Source organism: Rattus norvegicus, chromosome 3, assembly GCF_036323735.1.
Source record: "Rattus norvegicus strain BN/NHsdMcwi chromosome 3, GRCr8, whole genome shotgun sequence".
In the NCBI taxonomy this organism is placed as follows: domain Eukaryota; kingdom Metazoa; phylum Chordata; class Mammalia; order Rodentia; family Muridae; genus Rattus; species Rattus norvegicus.
Genome location: NC_086021.1, coordinates 90,932,961 through 90,945,782, shown reverse-complemented (window position 1 = coordinate 90,945,782; position 12,822 = coordinate 90,932,961). Strand labels below are relative to the sequence as shown.

At 36.8% G+C, this 12,822-nt stretch overlaps 1 protein-coding gene across 1 annotated transcript in view; it reads left to right on the top strand.

Annotated features, from left to right (window-relative positions):
* Positions 1-4,256, top strand: part of Fads2b (fatty acid desaturase 2B) — a 40,609-nt gene extending 36,353 nt beyond the window's left edge. Inside the window, exons 10-12 of the mRNA XM_002729187.7 lie at positions 315-394; positions 1,604-1,729; positions 3,067-4,256. Coding sequence (XP_002729233.1) covers positions 315-394; positions 1,604-1,729; positions 3,067-3,115 — 255 coding nt within the window. The 3' untranslated portion in view covers positions 3,116-4,256. The remainder of the gene's footprint in view (positions 1-314; positions 395-1,603; positions 1,730-3,066) is intronic.
* Positions 4,257-12,822: the final 8,566 nt, after the last annotated feature.

Below are 12,822 nucleotides of genomic sequence, written 5' to 3'. Positions count from 1 at the left end.
CTGCATCAGTCAAACTCCTCATTCATGACAACACAACCTTCTGTGTCTGAGGAATGATTGTGGCTTTTTCTCCTTCAATCCTAATACCCCTTGACATCTATTCCTTTATAGGTACTTCTTAGTAAAATATATTTGTATGTTTTAAATGATAATCTTCTTGAAGGCTGGAACTATGTCTATGTAACTTAAGTTACATAGTTACTAAAAAACAAAAAGTAAACAATAATATGTGTTGATAGATTTACATAAAATTTAGCATTTTCTTTGACACTTAGGCTTACTTATAACTAATGCAAGCTTTTTGTCTTCTGCAGATTGTGGCCACCTGTAATATTGAACAGTCATTTTTCAATGACTGGTTCACTGGACATTTGAATTTCCAAATTGAACACCAGTGAGTGATGCAAATGGTCTATTATGAAGCAATGGCTGACCCTTAATACCATCCAATATGGCACAACCATTTAATTATGAATCTCAGAAAATTAAAAAGATTAACCAGGGTTCTCTAAAGACTGCTGTCCATCAGCACTAATAGTTGGGGTAGTTGGTGAGAAGGAACACCTAACTATTGTGGAAAGTTAAGTAGAATCATAGAAATGGTAACTTAGTTACCATATATTCTGAGCTTTAAGAACAGGTGATGTCTGTGGTGGGGTGGAAGAGGTGTGTGGAATGTGAAGTTCATGTGCCCATGGGGAAATCTAAAAATAAAAATTAAAGCATTTATATAACCAAGTTTGGTTGAAATTTAAGTACAATTTAATGTAACTATCAGGTTAGGACCAAAGTCATAAAATAACCAATAACGAAATCTAGTCACTTCTGAAATTCACCAGTAAATCTTAAAATAATCTTCCAATTAATCAGTGAAGTGGACATACAATAATGAAATAGAAGGTAACATTTGTACATCTGATCTCCCCAGAATGCTTACAAGATGGTTCTCATGGTTCCTTCTGTGAAGCTACATCTAAGAGCCAGAGAACAAAAGAACTCTTATGGTCTTAATGTTGTTTTCTTAATTCTTTATTCTTTGTAAATGCTTGGTCACCCTAGAAAGGAAGAATGAAGAGTTACATATTATTAAAAAAATATTCAGGTCAAGAAAAATTACTGGGCTGCTATGTGCCAAACCTTGGATAAAAGACTTCTTCCCTTAAATTCCAATCTGAGACCTTCTTCTTAAATGTAACAGTCAGACCTAAGTGAATACTTAGCTGTTGAACAGTATGTTTGAGATAGGAAGAACAGAAGAGAGGCAGTAATGAAGGAGAGATGATCTGCTCTCTTAAGCAATTCATAATTAATTTAATTGCTACCTTATCCATATTTTCATTTGACCTGACCAAAATAAGCATATTAAATGGCTAGTATTTATTTTCTTAGCATTTCCCAAATACTTGCCATCCAGATGGCTTATAGAGATGTTAAAACATAAGCGTTTAGGGGTAACAGATTTCAGATTTGGCTTACTAGAAGGCTTACACAAGGTCAAGGTTGGGTCTACATCCCTAGTACTGTTTTATTTAGAAATAAAAGAAATAAAACTCCTGCATTTCTCTTTATGTTTAAGTTTCACATCTGCTGTTTGTTTTCTTAGCCTCTTTCCCACAATGCCACGCCATAATTACCACAAAGTGGCACCTCTGGTGAAGTCACTGTGCACCAAGCATGGATTGCAGTATATAAATAAGCCCATATTGAAGGCATTTGGAGACATTGTCAGGTAATAACACAACTTACCTTTGCTCATGGCTGGCATTTTCTTTTCTCCCCGGTTTCTAAACTTCAGCAGCTTTTGAATCTTTCATCTAACAACCTCTTGTTAAGAAACATAAGTATCGACAGTAATAAAGACACAAATATTTACCATTTACCTACTTGATTCTAGGATATTTCTCAGTAGAAGTACTCTAGTGTCCTCCATAGTTCAAATTTCCTGAAATCATAGGTATGTAAGATTTGTCTTTGTATTTATTCCCCCATAGACCTCTGGACATGTTTTAGAATTTAACATAGTATGAAAGACCATCAACTCTTCTGATCTATTGGGGAAATCATTAATGTGCAGGGGTATGTAATACAAGAATCAGTCAGGGTAATAAGCCATTTGTAACTAATCTAAGAACAAATACATATCCATGCACATACATTTTCCTGCAGGATATGGTACTGGACAAATTTAAAACCACTTGTCTGAGTTTAATAATGTTCTCTTTAAAAATAATTAGGGGAGGGGCTGGGGATTTAGCTCAGTGGTAGAGCGCTTACCTAGGAAGCGCAAGGCCCTGGGTTCGGTCCCCAGCTCCGAAAAAAAGAACCCCCCCCAAAAAAATTAGGGGAATATTGTGAAGGCCACCATGGCCACATCTGATTTTATCTGGCTCCTTCAGACTCTCTACATTCTTCTTCCTTTCTGTCATATGCACATCTGGTCTACCTCCACTTGCTGAAAACTCCCTGTACCTGAGCATCTTATCCTTTTGCCACTTTTTCTTATACCTGTAACATTCTTAAAAACTACAATTTTTTCACCTTCTCGGTTCCTAATCATTCTCTAAGGCTCATTGCAATTTTTTCCCTTATGTCAGCCTTCATTCATCCCAAGATTAAATCTATCCTTATCACAGTTCTTATCACAACCTTAATTAAACAGCTTGCTAAGTAAACAATTATTTAATGCTTATCTTTCAAGAGGAAGAGTCTGTATGGCCAGAATTCATTTCTGTCTCTTTTGATGTTATGTTCCTAAATCCTAGAAATACATGTTCAACATTATGAAATAGGGTAGGTAGGTGAATATGGTATGAGTTTATATTTAAGTATATGGTATAGAAAAGAATAAAATGAAAACTAAACCTTTTCCCTGAAAGAAAGGCAAATTTATCTGCTAAAAGCAATTCAGTGCATTTGTTCCTCTTCCCTGGTTCACGTACAGTGACATTTTTCAAATATGACTAGAAACTATATTGTCTTAAAAGAAGCAGTGAATCTGATAAATGTTTCATGGAGAATCCCTTTGCACTGAGTTTCACTTTCTGACAATTTTGTTTTCTTCTCTAGGTCCTTGAAGAAGTCTGCTGCCCTCTGGATGGATGCTTACTATGAATGATACAGAGCCTTGCATTTATTAATATCTCTGAAGAAGGTGGTGGCTGTGCATGTGCTTTTCTCTGATTAACTGAGAATTAACTGGCAAAAGTGGCATACATGAGTGTCCCAGGAATGTGAGTCCCAAGGACACATATTAACCTTTCCCTGAAGGTCTTCTCTGTAACTGAGAGGAAGAAGAAACAGAAAAGTGACTTCTGTCAGAATCACAAAGGGAAGACACTAGCTCACTGTTTTCACATTTTCATTAGGGTCTTGGACTTAGTTCCAATAGACCTTGGTGAAATTGTTTCTGTGAGGGGTATAATATGATATGGACAGAAGTGGAAGTGAGAAAAGTAAAGACCTCTGACTGAGCTCGTTGGAAGTCAGTGTAGTTGTTCTTAAAAGAGCATTGTTTATTTAAGACATTCCTGTTGAAGTACAAATTTTTGCTTATTTCCTTTCAAATAGGTGAACTTCAAAAATAATTATAATCAACATTAAAATATCTTCAAATGCTTGTCTTCACTTTGCACTTGCAGAATTGCAAATAAAACGTGTATTGTTAGTGTACATATGCAAGTGTTTCTGTATGGAGAAATTAGAATTTCTACAGTCAGCCAAAAGAATTCCCCTGAGTCCAACTCAAATAGCAACTGATAAAGATCTGCTTAACAGTGTTTCTATTTAACTGAAGAATAGTGTCCCTTGAGTATAGAATTAAGTTTCCTACTCCTTATGTAGCAGAGCAAAAGTTCGCAGTTTTTCTTACTGAATTCTACTTGAATGAAGGAAAGAGCTCCATTTTCTATAATGAGAACAATAGGCTATAGCAAGTCTTTTTTTTTTTTTCATTTTTTAGTAGCAAGTTAAGCTGGTCTTAGCCATTTTCTCTCTCATGAGTAAATTTCACAATGGATCTCTATTTCCATTCTTTTTTGTTCAGTCTTGGTTCTACAACATATTTTAAAGAATGTATCTTCATTTCACAGATTCTCTAATTCATTGGTAATTGTTTGTAGTGATCTCTTAGAATATTCTGACTGTGGGTTATTTAAAAACATATACTGATGGATGAACACTTTCAGTACCACACTAATTTCTTTTTTTTTAAAGCTATTCCATGAAGGCATAATAAAACATGACCTTATTTTCAAGAAGTAAATGTGTAAGAGCAAAGCTTTCTTCCATAGCATTCAACAAAGCAATCCTGTTGATTTATCTGTTGCCTGAAGTCTTCAGTACATATTCATTCATTGTCCCGAAGCTTGTAAAAATACTATAGGTTTGTTTGCATTTTAATTGAATTGCTGACAAAGAACAGAACATTTAATCAGTCACTGTTCCAAAGGTTTCACAAATACACAGACAAAAGTTAAGAAAATAAGGACAAACTCCCTGGAGAAGAGATGCTAAAATGGTCATAATGTCCAAAGGGGAAGTTGGGCAGAGGATAGGAAGGATGCAGAGCTCTGTCTACTCAGTGATTACTCTTAATGCTAGTAGAGACACAGGTGATTTCTCCTACCTGGACTCAGACTTGCATATGGGTGAAGTTGCAACCTGGTGACTTTCTCTAGTTGTTCCTGATCCAGTTCCTGTAGGGTCTCAAGCTCTGCTCTTTTGTGGGGAGGGGGTACAGGGGACTAGGTAATAGCAAAGAATTTTGCACAAATCTAATTACCGCAAAGGAATTCCTAGTCAGTATTAATATATGGCTAATTTTGAAATTCTACAGACATTTCATTACTATGAAATATTAGGCAATGTAGAGAGACTATACTGAGAAATGTAAAAGTAGTTAAATAAATAAGCAGATCTATCTAGCTAGTCCTGAGCTTTTCTTTTCTGGGAGGTTTGGATTACTACTCTACTCGGAGCTCTTTGCTTCTTACTAGTCTGATTCTGTTCTTCATGATTTATCTTGCTAACTTTTGTTGTATAATTTTAATGAACTTTCTATGTCTACCCTAGTTCTGAATAAAGACTGAGAAACTTACATATTTATTAATTTTAACTTTAAGCCTTAGATTGCTCTTGTCCCCAACTAGTGCTTATGACTTAAATTAACCCAAATACAGTAATCTATGCTCTGCCACATGACTTGTTATTTACCACTCCTTTAGTCCTAGACTGCTTCTTCTGCCAAGTCTGACTGGCGAATCTTCCCCTGCACCTGATTTTTATTCTAGAGTTCCTATCTGTCTTGGAAATCTTGCCTTAGTATAGAAATTATTTAATCCCAATCCGAGGTTTCTACCCTACCTTGATCATTCAGTTCAAGATACATGTAACCTTATATTTACAATAAGCATTAAACAGTACAAGACTTGGGTAGAGATCTACTTTCTATGCTATTAGAATCTACTTTCCTATCAATAACCCAAGCTATTACTTATTATGTTTCATTTTGGCTGCTCTTAACTCCAATTGGCCAGCCATTGGGGCCGTGTTTTCATGACTCACCTAACCCAGGGGCAGCGTCTCCAACTCCTTTACCTTCTTCATCTCTATTGGCTCTCCTCTAAGAGAAGAATCCAAAACCCCACACATGTCTCTTCTGCCCATTTATTAGCTGTGGGCATCTTTATTTACCAGTCAAAAATAACTTGGGGGCAAGGTTACATAGCAGTACTTGAATCTAAATGCAGTCTCATCTCTGGGACAACCAGGTCTCAGGGACTCAATATTAGCATTAAATACAAGCAGCGTCACGCCAAGCCACTATACTGCCTTTTCTCTTCTCCTTTGTAATAGGTCATCAACCTTTTAATAAACCAATAAGGAGGTAAGAGAGGGAAAGTACAAAATACGATGTAGCCATATGAATAAAACTGTCAACGACTGGTGTGCGATCAACTCTCTGCATGTAAATCAGCATTTGAATAACACAAAGACAGTTTTTGCACAGTGCATAAAGAGACCACCCAACAGTGTTGTTGTCAGAATTTATACATATCTTGTAAGTTACTCAGTTTGTTGACATATAATTTTTATAATGTTCTGCTGTGATCCTCTGTATTTCTGTGGGTTGCATAAATATACACGCTAAAGTATGTGCTGGCTGCTAATTCATAAGACTAGTTAGAAAAGAAACCAAAAGAATTATAGAAATGAAACTGAGGATTGAGGGAAGTCTGTGGAAAGGCTGCAAGGTAAGGAGGGAGGAAAATGACAGCTCAACTGGGTAAAATGTGAGATGATAGAACAGGTCAGACACTGAGATAAAAAGAAAAGACCTTGTGGGGGAAAGAGAACAAAGGATAAAAACTTTTAAAAAAATTAGCAGAATCAAGCACTAGAGAGGTTCAAAGTGGAAGAGCTAATAATCTTTATTATGAGTGTACTGGGAATCCACTAAGCAGTAGGGCTTAATAAAGCTCTTAAGGTCATTTTATTTAAAGACTCAGAAGCCATGATAATTAAGCCACTTTCACTTTTTTTACCCATGTGTCAGATCTCTATCCCATGAAGGGCAGAAATAAAGTTACCTACAGAATCAGTCTCCTAAATTCTAACTTAGTGATCATTGGTCAGAAGTTGCAAAAACTGCTTATGTTCTCTACCTCTAAATAACAATTAAACATGAAAATAATATCAAGTACAAACACCAACCATCATACAGTGAAATATAAGATTATTTTTGGATTTGAAATTCAAAAAGAGACACCACCCAGACCTGAAGGGACCCGGTCAACAGTTCTCTGCACAACTGTACAAACAATCCTGAGAACTCAGAGGAGACAACTACTTCTGCCCACATTCCTGACCCAAGAGGAACTTGCCTACTGCTCTCTGTGCCCTCTGAGTACAGGTATCTAAGAGCAGTCAGGGGTAGGACTCTTCAGTTTCTGCCTGCGCCAAGAGCTGAAAGCCAGTAACCAGGAGTGCCTGAGAGGAGAGGTAAGACCAACTCTTCTTCTCCAAGTGACCCACTTGGAGGCTTCAGGTAATACAAACTCAGGAGCAGGTCTCTGTTCCCAGATTCAGCTGAAAGAAAACAGGTCTATGGGAGTGCTGACAAACAGTCTTAAAGGAGGGTTAAGCCACTGTCAGAGACAGCAAGACCAACTAACAGAGAGAAAACCTGATGGCAAGAGGCAAGCACAGGAACCTAACCAACAGAAACCAAGACAACTTGGCATCATCAGAGCCCAATTCTCCCACCAAAGCAAACACTGGATATCCAAACACAGCAGAAAAGCAAGATTTGGATTTAAAATCATATCTCATAATGATGATAGAGGACTTTAAGAAGGACATAACTAACTACCTTAAAGAAATATAGGACAACACAGGTAAACAAGTAGAAGAGGAAACACAAAATTTCCTTAAAGAATTACAGGGAAACACAACCAAACAGGTGAAGGAATTGAACAAAACCATCCAGGATTTAAAAATGGGAATACATACAATAAAGAAATCACAAAGGTAGACAACCCTGGAGATAGAAAACCTACAAAAGAGATCAGGAGTCATAGACTCAAGCATCACCAACAGAATACAAGAGATAGAAGAGAGAATATCAGGGACAGAAGATAACATAGAAAACATTGACACAACCATCAAAGATAATGTAAAATGCAAAAAACTCCTAACCCAAAATATCCAGAAGTCCAGGACATGATGAGAAGATAATAGGTACAGAAGAGAGTGAAGACTCCCAACTTAAAGGGCCAGTAAATATATTCAACAAAATTATAGAAGAAAACTTCCCAAACCTAAAGAAAGAGATACCCATAAACATACAAGAGGCCTACAGAGCTCCAAATAGATTGGACCAGAAAAGAAATTCCTCCCAGCACATAATAGTCAAAACACTAAACACACAAGGCAAAGAAATGTTAAAAAGCAGTAAGGGGAAAAGTTCAAATAACATATATAGGCAGACCTATCAGAATTACAACAGACTTCTCAACAGAGACTATGAAAGCCAGAAGATCCTGGGCAGATATCATACAGACCCTAAGAGAACACAAATGCCAGCCCCAGCTACTATATCCAGCAAAATTCTCAATTTACATAGGTGGAGAAACCAAGATAGTCTATGATAAAACCAAATTTACACAATATCTTTCTACAAATCCAGCCCTACAAAGGATAACAGACCAAAAACTACAAAACAAGGAGGGAAAATGCACCCTAGAAAAAGCAAGAAAGTAATCTCCTTACAATCAAACTCAAAGAAGATAGCCACACAAACATAATTCCACCTGTAACAACAAAAATAATAGGAAAGAATCACTATTCCTTAATATCTCTTAACATCAATGGATGCAATTCCCCAATAAAAGGACATAAACTAACAGACTGGATACATAAAGAGGACCCAGAATTTTGCTGCATACAGTAAATACATCTCAGAGTAAAAGACTGGAAAACGACTTTCCAAGCAAATGGTCTGAAGAAAGAAGTTGGAGCAGCCATTCTAATACCAAATAAAATTGACTTTCAACCAAAAGTTATCGAAAAAGATAAAGAAGAACACTTCGTGTTCACCAAAGGAAAAATCCATCAAGATGAACTCTCAATCCTAAATATCTATGCTCCAAATGCAAGGACACCTACATTCATAAAAGAAACTTTACTAAAGTTCAAAGCACACAGTGCACCTCACGCATTAACAGTGGGAGATTTTAACACCTCAGAGACTGCCCCAGCTGGGTATATAGCACATATACAGCCACCAAACCCAGACAATAATGCTGATGCCAAGTAGTGAATGGTGACAGTAATAGCTGTTTCCTGAGAGTCTCAGTCAAATACAGAGGCAAATGCTAGCAACAAACCATTGAACTGAGAACAGGGTCCATGTTGGAGGAATTAGAGAAAGAATTGAAGGAGCTAAGAGGCTTGCAGCCCAATAACAACAATACCATCCAACCAGAGCTCCCATGGACTAAACAACTACCCAAAGACTACACATGGACAGACTCGTGCCTCCAGCTGCATATGTAGCAGAGGATGGCCTTGTAGGACACCAATAGGAGGAAAAGCCCTTGGTCCTGCCTAGCACAGGGGAATGTCAGCGGTGTGGGCGGGAAGGGGGGATGGTTGGGGAAGGGAAACACCCTTATAGAAAAATGGGAGGGACATGAGATAGGGAGCTTATGGCCGGAATAACATTTGAAATGTAATAAAAAATATTTAAAAAAATAAAGTACAGAAATTACAAAATCTTGAATTTAAATTCTGTTGAAAATGTGAATATACTTGAATACTTTCTCTTTTTTAAAGTTGCTTATGAAAGTTTGAAAACAGAAACCTTGGAAGAATTTTTGCAATGAACCCCTCTGTCGCTATCACATGATTTCAACATCAATATTTTAGTAACCTTCTTTATCCTGTATCTCTCTACCTAACCACTTCTCAGTATACTCACAAACCCATTCTATTTTATGTATTTCAAAGTAAATTTCCAGTGGCTACTTTAAAAAAATTAGTTTCAAGTAATTCAGAAAGTATAATATATTTTATCTCTTTCAGTAAACAATTCATAAAAATCATATTGCATTGTTACTTCTAAAAAACTTATATTGTAGTTGCCTTCTCTGCAGGATCAGTTAGCTCAGTGCAGCACAAACTTTCATATATATGTGTGTGTATGTGTGTATGTGTGTGTTTAAGTTTTCATGTGTCTATCTATGTATTATATATATGATAATTATAATGATATATGTACCTACATACATATGATATATGCATATATCTACATAATTCTCTTTCATTTAGCAACATTTCTTGAACATCTATTGGCATGATCAGGTATTGACTCTGGTGAAAAAAAAAGCAAATTATGGGAGCTTGTATTCTAGTCACTCTAATGGAGAAAACTATTAACCAGCACGTTAGTAGAAGAAAATCAAGACAATCACCTGTAAAAAAAAAAAAAAAAAAAAAAAAAAAAAGAGTGATATCAGAATGATCATAACCAGGAAACCTGATTAACGTTTTTGACTGTGGGATGTCAACCCCATCCTTCCCATTGATTCCCTGTCTTTCTTGTCTTTCTACTGGAGGTAGACTCTTCAAGTTCCTTCTCCCCACTGTTCTTCTTTTCATCTAAGATCCCTCCTTTGAGTCCTGAGAATCTTCCACCTCTCAGGTCTCTGGTACTTTCTAGAGGGTTCCCCTACCTCCCAACCACCCCAAGGTTGCATATTTCAATTCATTCTGCTGGTGCTCATGGCTTCTTCCCGGTCTCCTTCCCCCAAATCTGATCTTGTTCTCCTTTTCCCTTCCCCCTCCCCTCTCCCATATAGGTCCCTCCTAGTCCCATCTTTAATTTCTTTATTTACTCCTTGACCAAGTTATCCTTGACCAGAGAGTTGTGCAGTTTCCATGGGTATGTGAGTTTTCTTTTGATTTTGTTGTTACTGAATTCTTTCCTTAGTCTGTGGTGATCTGATAGAATGCATGGGATTATTTCTAATTTCTTTTATCTGTTAAGTCTTGTTTTTGTGACTGATTATATGTCAATTTTGGACAAGGCGTCATGAGGTGCTAAGAAGAAGGTATATTCTCTTGTTTTAAGGTGAAATGTTCTGTATATATCTGTTAGATCTATTCGGTTAATAACTTCTATTAGTTTCACTGTTTCTCTGTTTAGTTTCTATTTCAATGACCTGTCTATTGGTGAGAGTAGAGTGTTGAAGTCTCCCAGTATTATTGTTGAAGGGTTCAATGTGTTTTGAGCTTTAGTGACTTTACAAATGATGGTACCCTTGCCTTTGGGGCATAGATGTTCCGAATTGAGACTTTGTCCAGGTAAATTTTTTTTTCTTTTTTGAGTATGTAGTACTCTTCCCCATCTTTTTTGATAACTTTTGGTTGAGAGTCTATTTTATTGGATATTAGAATGGCAATTCCCACTTGTTTCTTGGGACCATTTACCTAGAAGACATTTTTCCAGCCTTTACTCTGAGGTACTGTCTATCTTTGTCATTGAGGTGTGTTTCTTGTATGTAAAAAAATGCTGGATCCTGCTTACATATCTAGTCTGTTAGCTTATGTCTTTTTTATTGGGGTATTTTTTTATTATTGATATTGAGAGATATAAAGACAGATAACTGTTAGTTCCTGTTATGTTCATTGTTGTAGGTGGCAATATATGTATTTGATTCTCTCCTTTTGATTTTATTGCATGAATAATTTATTTTTTCTGTGGTATAGGTACCCTCCTTGTGTTGGGGTTTTTCTTCTAGAATCTTCTGTAAGGATAGATTGGTAGAGAGATATTATTTAAATTTATTTTTGTCCTGGAATATTTTGGTTTCTCCATCTATGATAATTGAGAGCTTTGTAAGGCATAGTAGCCTTGGCTAGCATTTGTGTTCTCTTAGGGTCTGCATAACCTCTGTCCAGGCTCTTCTGGCTTTTACGGTCTCTGTTGAGAAGTCTGGTGTAATTCTGATAAGTTTGTCTTTTTATGTTACTTGGCCTTTTTCTCTAACAGCTTTTAATATCCTTTCTTTATTCTGTGCATTTAGTGTTTTGATGGAATTTTCTGGTCCAATTTATTTGGTGTTCTGTAGGCTTCTATTCTATGATTTAGAAGTTTTCTTCTTTGATTTTGTTGAAGATGTTTTCTGGTCCTTAGATCTGGGAATCTTTGGTCTCTTCTGTTCCTATTAATCTTAGGTCTGATTTTTCATTGTGTCATGCATTTCCTGGATGTTTCAGATTAGGAGTATTTTGTGTTTTGTATTTTCATAAACTGTTGTGTCAATATCTTCTAAGGAATCTTCTATATCTGAGATTCTTTCTTCTATCTCTTGTATTCTCTTGTTGATGCTTGCATCTATATCTCCTGACCACTTTCCTAGGTTTTCCATTTTCAGGGTTGCCTCCATTTGTGTTTTCTTTATTGTTCCAACTTCCATTTTTAGGTCTTGATCCACTTTGTTCAATTCCTTCACCTGTTTGATTGTGTTTTCCTGTATTTCTTTAAAGGATTTGTTTGTTTCCTCTTTAAGGGATTCTACCTATTTATCCATGTTTTCCTGTATTTCTTTTGGTGAGTTATTTATATCTTTTGTAAAGAATTCTATTATCTTCATGAGATAGGATTTTAGATCAACATCATGATTTTCAGGCATTTTGGGGTATCCAGGGCTTGCTGTGGTGGGAGAACTGGTTTTTGATGGTGCCAACTATATTGGCTTCTGTTGCTTATGGTCTTGTGCTTGCCTCTCTCACCATCTGGTTTATCTGGTGTTAACTGGCCTAGTTGTCTCTGTCTAAAGCCTGCCTCCTGTGTGCCTGTGTTGCTGTAGGTCTCCTGGAAGACCTGTGGTCCTGGCTGCAGCAGATCTCTTGTGAAGCTCTCAGATTATGTGGTCTTCAGAGGGGTGGAAAAGCTGATGATCTGCCCTGGCGGAAGACCTATATACAGAATCTTAATTTGTTTCCTTTCCTTCCTCTCAGGTTAACAAATAGTTAACTAGCTTAGCCAGAAAGGCTTCTGACTGACTCACCTAAGAAAGGATCACTAACAATAAATCCTTTCACTTGGTCCCCTGCTGTTTTATGTTGAGGTACTAAACAGTTTCTAGCCTCATAGGAACTCAGAAGTCAGGTCAGCTAGACAGCTAAATGACTTAGACTTAAGACAGGTAAACATTTTATTCTTATACAGCAACTCTAAATACCAAGTCTTACCCCCTGTGATGCTCTTCCCAGCTCCACTGCCTCAAGAAGAACCAAAAACAAGAACCCCCCCACCCC